Source organism: Monopterus albus, unplaced genomic scaffold (assembly GCF_001952655.1).
Source record: "Monopterus albus unplaced genomic scaffold, M_albus_1.0 scaffold43.1, whole genome shotgun sequence".
Taxonomy (NCBI): domain Eukaryota; kingdom Metazoa; phylum Chordata; class Actinopteri; order Synbranchiformes; family Synbranchidae; genus Monopterus; species Monopterus albus.
Genome location: NW_018127923.1, coordinates 1,763,602 through 1,772,197, shown reverse-complemented (window position 1 = coordinate 1,772,197; position 8,596 = coordinate 1,763,602). Strand labels below are relative to the sequence as shown.

General features: G+C 41.4%; 1 protein-coding gene across 3 annotated transcripts in view; it reads right to left on the bottom strand.

Moving 5' to 3' along the window:
- Positions 1-7,884, bottom strand: part of slc18a2 (solute carrier family 18 member 2) — a 41,374-nt gene extending 33,490 nt beyond the window's left edge. For 2 of the 3 annotated variants that reach the window (XM_020599918.1, XM_020599916.1), the window contains exons 1-4: positions 7,349-7,650; positions 5,316-5,652; positions 1,332-1,390; positions 1,150-1,233 (exon numbers count right to left, since the gene is read on the bottom strand). In XM_020599918.1, coding sequence (XP_020455574.1) covers positions 1,150-1,233; positions 1,332-1,390; positions 5,316-5,652; positions 7,349-7,481 — 613 coding nt within the window. In that variant the 5' untranslated portion in view covers positions 7,482-7,650. The other variant, XM_020599917.1, reaches the window with a different exon arrangement.
- Positions 7,885-8,596: the final 712 nt, after the last annotated feature.

Genomic DNA, 8,596 nt, shown 5'->3' with positions numbered 1-8,596 from the left:
CTGTAACACTGAAGTGATCTGTTAATTTGCACATACTCAAAGAAAACTGCTCTGTATTAATTTGCACACTGTTCATATTCAGATACTGTATATTTATCTTTATCTTTGCACTATTTACATCCATTGAACTGTTCACTCATGTAACTTATCTTCTTATTCTGCACTGTTTCATTCCATCTCATCCCATTGCACTAGTGCTTTATAAGCTTAATGTACATTATCCATTACTTGTATCTTAAATCCATAACGTCTGTTGTATATTGTACATCACCCTACATATCTCACTGTAAATATCAGTTGTACATATCCATCGGTAAATTAGTTCTGACTGTACAGACTGTAGATACTGTGCACTCTGCACTGCTGTTATTGCACTTCTGGTTAGATGCTAAACTGTATTTAGTTGTTGTGTACTTGTGCATGTGTAATGACAATAAAGTTGAATCTAATCTAATCTATGGCCTGCAGCTGGATGTGGGATTTGCCATAATGCTAATCCTATTAGCTAAGCTTCAGGTGTAGGATAAACTCATAATGTAAGAGCCGGGATATTATTTACAGCTTATTTTATTATTTATGATACATTTATGTAAAAAGATCTCAGCAGTGCAAGGGGGTCCACTGAGATCCAGATGTTGCCAGTTGAATGATTATACATGTTACTATATGTTTGTTTTCTTATCTTGCCATTCCACTCTCTCTCTATTTTTATCCATGTTTCAGCTAAAATGTTTTTGAGATGTTCATTTCCTGCTATGCTATGCTATTAATGGCATTATGAGTAATAGATTACAAATGGATCTGGTAACTGTTCACTTTTCAAAGTAAACCTTTAAAGGGGGTTAGCAGCGTTTAGAGCTTTTAATTTGTGTCAAACTTACACATTTCATTTCTACAGACTGTAGCTCAGTACTGTTACCTTTTTGGAAAACAAAGCATTCTGCTGCAGTCCAGCCTACCTTGTCCAACAGGCTAACATAAACTACATTTTACCAAACAAATTAGCTGAAATAACATTGGTCAGTTTAGCCCATGATTTATTTCACAGCTGTTGCAAATAAAATAATATATAACATATAAATAATATAGTTTATTACACTGCCTGACTGTGAACATCACGTGTACATAAACAGGAGCAGGAGGTCTTACCAGCCACAGATGAACAGGAGGAGCCCACACCTTGAAATGATCTAGCCAGAAACAGCAGAGCGTAGCTCGATGAAAAGGCGAACACTTCACAGCGTCGAGAACAACAGAAATATAGACAAAGAAACATCAGGCATAATGTGAGCATACTGATTTTCTGATAATGCAGAAATGTTGGCACTTACTGATAGTAGAGACGAACATGATACAGAATCCAGCGAATATTGGAAGTTGGTATCCTATTCTAAAGGGACAAACAGCAAAAAAGGCAGACATTACATTTGTATAAGAAGTATGGTTACATGAAGGTTATACATTGTCTTCAGCTGTGTACAAATGGCAAATAGTAAAACTGTGAAACCCATAATTATTACCTAAAAGCCAACATTCATAAAAACAGACTTTCTAGAAAATAAGTGCCATGTAACAAAGTGAACACAAAGCATTTGTAAAAATTCTGTATCTGCATGACACAGCATTCTTTCAACTTGCCAGAGGATGTTGACATGTGTTTACATTAAAAAGCAAATAGCTGTCATGTACATGTGAGCCATTGTATTCTCATACAGACACCTGACATGCCTGACTTCCCTTGTATTGTCCTTTATCATATGACAAGGTGACTAAGGACCAGTAATGGCTCTGTGTTCTTTGCCTCAATTACAGCACATCTAAGTGCCCATCTGGAACCACTGAGGCTTTGAAGTGAATGTCAACAACATTTGTTTCTTATTCTATTAGTAAAATCTTCAAACTGTTCTCACAGGTTATGTTTTGTTTTTGATTCATTTCTTAATGGGTATAAACAAAACACACTGAAACATATTTATTTATTGTGTATATTGATCAGTCAACCCGTATGCTCCACCTTAAACACATCACAAAAGGTTCCTCCTTGGCCAGAGCTACTGTAGCTCGTGTTTTAATTGTAGTGATTTTCATATCAGATGCCTAAGCAAAGGAATCATTACAGTTCAGTGTATAAGATTTGATCTTATACACTGAGCCCTCCTGGGGAGGTGATCCGGGCATGTTCCACCGGGAGGAGGCCCTGGGGAAGACCTAGGACACGCTGGAGGGACTATGTCTCTCGGATGGAGGAAGTGTCTGGAGAAAGGGAAGTCTGGGCATCTTTGCTTAGACTGCTGCCCCCGTGACCCGGTCTCGGATAAGCGGAAGAAGATGGATGGATGGGTTTATTTGAGCCATTGAGGTTGCAGTTTACTTTGAAGAGTGTACTTTGAATGGAGACATTTGTGCCCTGAAGATGCGTCTGTGGTGGCCATGAAGTGCAAAACACGACATTTCAGAAAACACAATGACAGAAAGAAAAAAAATGGCATTTCAGATTACGAAAGAAGTACGACAACACTGCTTGCTTGTGATTGGACAGAACCCAAGTCAGTCAAGATCAGGTGACACTACAGGGACATAAAACCTCACTGATGTGAATGTTGATGCTACTGGGCTATTTTTAAACAAAATTTGAAAGGATGGGAGAAGACAGGAAAGCCATTTTTGTGAAGGACATTACAGTATTATGATGTCATTTTTGCTAAAATATAAAGATTTAAAAATTGTGTGCACCCTGAAGACAGCCTGAAAGTAGCAGCTAGGACCAACAGCAAAGGGTGGCTTCTTCTGAATCCATGCAGAACCCCTTCAGGGGCACGTGGATTTATTAGCTGCACTTACAGTACTCTACAGAAAAATTGAAATGAATAATGATAGCCTAAATAAACATGTCACCCGGTGAGAATGATTTCAGCAGGCCAATCTATGTTCTTCCATCCTTTCAAACTCAGTTTAAATATCACACACACCTTAAAGATTCCTACAGTGACTCATACCATTTCCACTCACACATTAACCTGTGTTTGTCTCTTCATTGTTGTGTCTTGTTGCAGCAGTAAGACTCCCGGAACCAAGAAATGAGACCACTGGCCTCTCTTCACTGTTTTTCAGTTCTGCCCACAGATTTTCTATTGGATTGAGGTCAGGGCTTTGTGACGGCCACTCCAGTACCTTGAAGCCATGTTGCTGAAACTTTGGAAGTCTGTTTGGGGTCATTGTCCATTTAGACTAGACCCATTTGTGACCAGGCTTTAACTTCCTGTCTGTTGTCTTGAGATGTTGCTTCAGTGTATCCACATAATCTTCCTTCCTCATGATGTGAAGTGCCCCAGTTCACCCCCCCACAACATAATGCTGCCACCCCCATGCTTCACATTTGGGATGGTGGTCTTTGGCTCATGAGTCTCCGCCTTTCTCCTCCAGACATTACAATGGTCATTATGGCCAGACAATTCAATTGTTGTTTCATGAGACATTTCTCCAGAAAGTCAGATCTTTCTCCCCATGTGCAGCTGCAAACCATAGTCTGCCTTTTTATGGCATCTTGGAGCAGTGGCTTCTTCCTCGCTGAGCTGCCTTTCAGGTTATGTTGATACAGGACTGGTTTTACTGTGGATATAGATACTTTGGTACCTGTTTTCTCGAGTGTTTTCACAAGGTCCTTTGCTGTTGTTCTGGGATTGATTTGTACTCTTCAGACCAAAGTATGTTCGTCTCTAAGAGACAGAACATGTCTCCTTCCTGAAGGTAGGCCTTAAAATCCATCCACAGCTGCACCTCCTACTGATTCAGATGATGTCAGTTAGCCAATCAGAAGCTTCCTAAGACATGACATCATTTTCTGGACCAAGCTGTTTAAAGGCCCAGTCAGCTGAGTGTATGTAAACATGTGACCCACTGGAATTTGTGATATAGTGGATTATAAGTGAAATAGTCTATCTGTAAACAACTGTTGGAAAAATTACTTTTGTCATGCATAAAGTACACATCCTAAACCACTTTCCAAAGTGAGAATTTGTTAACATGTGAACTGTGAAATGTTTATAATGTTACATGTGTGCATTTCACACACTGGATGCAGTTATTGTTGCGTGCAAACGTGGTGAGGACCCCAGTTGCAGACACAGGCTAGAGGAGAGGAACTGAAGAAAGCAGTTTATTAAACAAAACACAAATAATGCTGGATGGCCAAAAGACAGGCAGGGAGCAACCAAGGACAGGCGAGACCCAGGAGGAGACGACCAGGAGACCGAGGGAGGAGGAGACGACCGGGAGACCAAGGGAGGAGGAGACGACCGGGAGACCAAGGGAGGAACCACGAGGAGGGGACCAGGAGACCAAGGGAGGAACCACGAGGAGGGGACCAGGAGACCAGACAGGACCAGGAGGGATGAGCAGGATATCAGGTAAGCTGGGATCTAAAGCGCTAGTAGTCAGGGTAGCGCTAGTGGTTGGAGCAGTGCTGGTAGTCAGAGCAGGGCTAACGGATTGAGCAGTGCTAGTAAGTAAACGAAACAAAAAGCGCAGAGCTAAAGACTTACGTATGAAAAAGACAGAAAAACAAAAAACGGCGAATAACACAGACTGACCGAGCGGAGAGTAAACAGGGCTGATGAATTGCGGAAACAAAACAGAAACGAATGGAGCAGGATCGGAACACGTAGTTGAAGCGAGGTAATCACGGGACATGCACACATACTAAGAGTGTGAACAGAAAACAGGTGTATAAATACAGGACCGGGGGTTAATGAGCACAGGTGACTGGAATAATGACTAATAGTGGTGACAGAGGAGTGGGGAGAGAACAGGTAAACAGAAACGTAAATATGGGAAGCTGAGCTACGCGGGACCGTAACAGTTATTAAATTATGCTATATAACTGCTACTGGTTAGAGGAGCTGAGACTATTTCTTCCATGCACAAATGCTGGCCAGTGATATTAACAGACTACTGGGTGAATATTTATGTGCAGTACTTCTACATAAATAGTTTTGTCAATTCCTGTCAATCTAGCAATGGAAGAGAAGAAGACACAGGGAAAACATCTTTCCTCTCATATATTTCTGTGTCCTGACATCAGTGACATCAGCCAGTCAGGTGTCCGTCCTGCTTTTTAAAGCGGATGAGAGGACCTGGTTTGATTGGACACAACTAAAGCCAGCCCTGACCCCACCTGCTCACAATGTGCATGAAAGTGTGCAATAATAATGTTTCAGGTTGCCTGTGAAGACCCTTAACCAACTACGTCTCCCAGCTGTGAATGCTACATAGCTAATAGTGCCACATAGAAACACAAAGAGGTGACAATACCCTACCTATTTGTGAGCAGCCCTATAAAGGGGTTGGTAATAAGCTGCACAGTGGCCTTGGAGGCGAACAGCATTCCCACTTTGACATTCTCATTGAGCAGCTTGCTTGTGGACTCGGGGCAGTCAGAGGAGTTCTGTGGCAGCTCTGTAGTGGTGGGAAGAGTAGGGACCAGACCAGTAGACCTGGCTGTAGTGTTGGAGCCTGATGACCTCACAGTGTTATCATATAAAGACACAATGCTGTGGAAGGCTTCTGGAGGAGAATGCTCTGGCAGGGTGTTGTTCTTCAAGACCATATCTGCTGACTCATCCAGTTTGTACAGATAGCTGGGAATGATGGGAACTGGTGAGAGATAAAGAGACAAGATGAGACTGATATAATGAAATATGGTATGACCACTGATCGATGCTCACTGGTGTTACGCTAATCCAGATGTCACTGGAACATACTGAACATACTGTATGCCAGCCTAGAACAGGGAAGACTCTTCAGGGGTTATTTACTAGTGCTGCCAGAAGGAAATAAAGAAACCCTAAAGAAGGGAAGATGAAATTACTGTGGCCTGTGACTGGTCAAGCAGATGTTGCTTGTGATTGTTCAGCCAGTACACTCAGGGGCCTATGCTTAAGCTGCTGGTAACAGGAAACAGAGATATGCAGACATTTGTAAGCCCCAATGTTCCAAACAGAGAACTGATGGTCTTGATCATGAACTCTTCCTAAACTATAAAACCGAGAAAATCCATTGAATATCCCTCAGTATATTACAACCCAATTCATTTATTCATCAACTTATATGAGGCGAACCCAAATGCTGACTCCAAGGCATCCCTTTGCACATCATTCATTTGCACCTACTGTAAATATATTTCAGAACCCAAATGAAAACCAATAAATGTTTCAGGTTATACATAAACTGAGGGGGAAATACTGGAAATGCTTAATAATAAATAATAAATAAAGGCATCTCTGGCAAACTTAGTAAACACAAGACTTTACAACAGCTTTTCTCCTGCCGCAGTAAAACTGATGGCAAATACAAAAATGTGAGAAACATGTGCAATAACCTCTTATTACCTCACTAAATGAAATACCATAACAAATTCCATTGTGTGAAATACTATGTGCAATACTTGAAGTTCACCATCTCATCCATTATCTGTTATCTTATTTGTTGTATTGCATTTTTATCTTGAATGCGTTTTTATTCTATGTCACTCTTACGTAACTTTGTTTTCAGACTAGATGTTCTTTTCTGGCTTTTGACTCCTTACCTGACTCCAAAGGAGAGCTGCACAAGAATTCCTATATGCCTAGACTGTCTGTTTATGCATAAATGGCAAATAAAAATCTTGAGTCTTGAGTGATTTTGGTTTGTTTTCAGGGATAAATCAAGGATTAATTAAAGGTATTGGCAGGGTTCTTTGCTGCTTGTTTGTTAAAGACATATAGTATGGCTCTGGATGTGGTGTGTGACGATGGTTGGTGATGCTTTACACACAAGAACGAGTTTCAGAAAAATAACAATAGCCAAGTTTTGCTGTAATATGTTATAACAGCATAGTTAAAGGAACAGCTGCATCAGCTGGATTGTAGGTGGATCAGTTAGCAATTCTGAAAGACTGGTCATTATCAGTGCATGAAGTTATTTGTAATACTGCCTTTTGAAGTAATATTGAGGTTAACACGTGATGGCCTCAAATCTGATCTTAATGTTGAGTCAATGGAGAGCTTGTGTTAAATGAATATTATTTGATTTGAAAGCTAAATCAAATTCATTAAACAGTTCATCATCAGTGTTCCCGTTTGCTGACCTGCAGTTCCTCCTCTATCTTACTATGGGACTAAGCACATCGTTATATCTGGACTGGCACACAGGTTTGAATTCGATGCTGAGACAGTTGAGGGTTTAGTCTGTCTCCGAGAGCATCGTGCAGGCTGGGCAGCAACGGACGGCTGGTTTAGACGGACTTATACCAGACCACCTGTTGCGCAGGGGGAACAACACCAAAATACGAGAAAAGCAGAAATGCACCTACCGACTACAGTCAGCAGCATGTTATCCAGGAGCAGAGCGACGAAAACAATGAACAGAATCAGTTTCCTCGACTGTCTCTCATCTCTGAGCCACTGGATGAAGTTAAACTGTCGGAGCGCATCTAATCTCCCCATGATGTTAGTCCCGAAAAGAGTAAGACAATAGCAAACAGACGGATATCAAGTCCTCCTGGAGAGAGACAAGTGGCAGTGATGGGTCAGTAACTTTTCATAATCCTACCAGCACATTTAAAACAGTTGATAATAGAGAAACTGTGCAACGCCGAGCGCTGCAGTGTCTGAATCTTACCCGAGACGCACAAGAGCAACAGCAGCGGCGCTGGCAGGCGATGCTGTTAATGACTAGACCCGCTTCTGACGTCATCCAACCTTTATGAGCAGGTCCCTGTCAGAGCAAAGGGAGCTGCTGGGTCAGAGCACAGTAATACGTCTCAAATAACAGCCTGGGATTGCCTGCAGATTAGCAGCTAAACATACAGTATCTCCGTTTAGAGGTACTATTTGCCTTCTGCCTGAGGGGCTGAGGTTTCACACTGGTTCATTAGCATTAACAAGAGTGCTAAAGCTAGATCTGAATTAATTTGGATTCTTTTCTTATTAAAGCTACAGTATGTAACTTAAAGGTAGGGTTGGTGAACCTGAAAAAAAAAACAGCAAGAGGAAGCTTGATTTTGAAAGTAGAAAACCAAAGAAATCCCACCCTTTTGTTGTGACTTCTTTCCAAAGCCACTCCTCCAAAATGCAAGCTCACTGCTGCACAAGCTGAGTGACTACTACTACTGATTTCAAGAAAATAACAAATGGCCCCCAAACAAAGCAAAACTGATAATGCCCTGTCCGGCAGAATTACGGCCAGCATGCCATCACTTTTCAGCCCCTTTGTTCTGTCAGTTGTCGCAGTCTTTCAAAAATCACACCTATGTTAATTCTGGTTTTACTTCCTGCAGCATCCAACTTCTTTTTAGTTATAACTTTCTTAAATAAGATGTTACTCCTCAGATCTGTGGCCCTGAACCATAGTTGGGAACCTGTGGTTCATGGCTAAACTGCTTTAGCCAGTTAGCCTTAGAAGTCCTTTCTGGTGGTGAGCCGTGAAGATGAAGGCCAGCTAACTCCATTTACAACACAGGCTTTATTCCATCTTGGTAATGTAATAGCCCAGTTCTTTTATTGGACAGTTCTGAATAACGAAGGAGAACGTCTTTCTTCATTTAGTGCTGATTTATTTT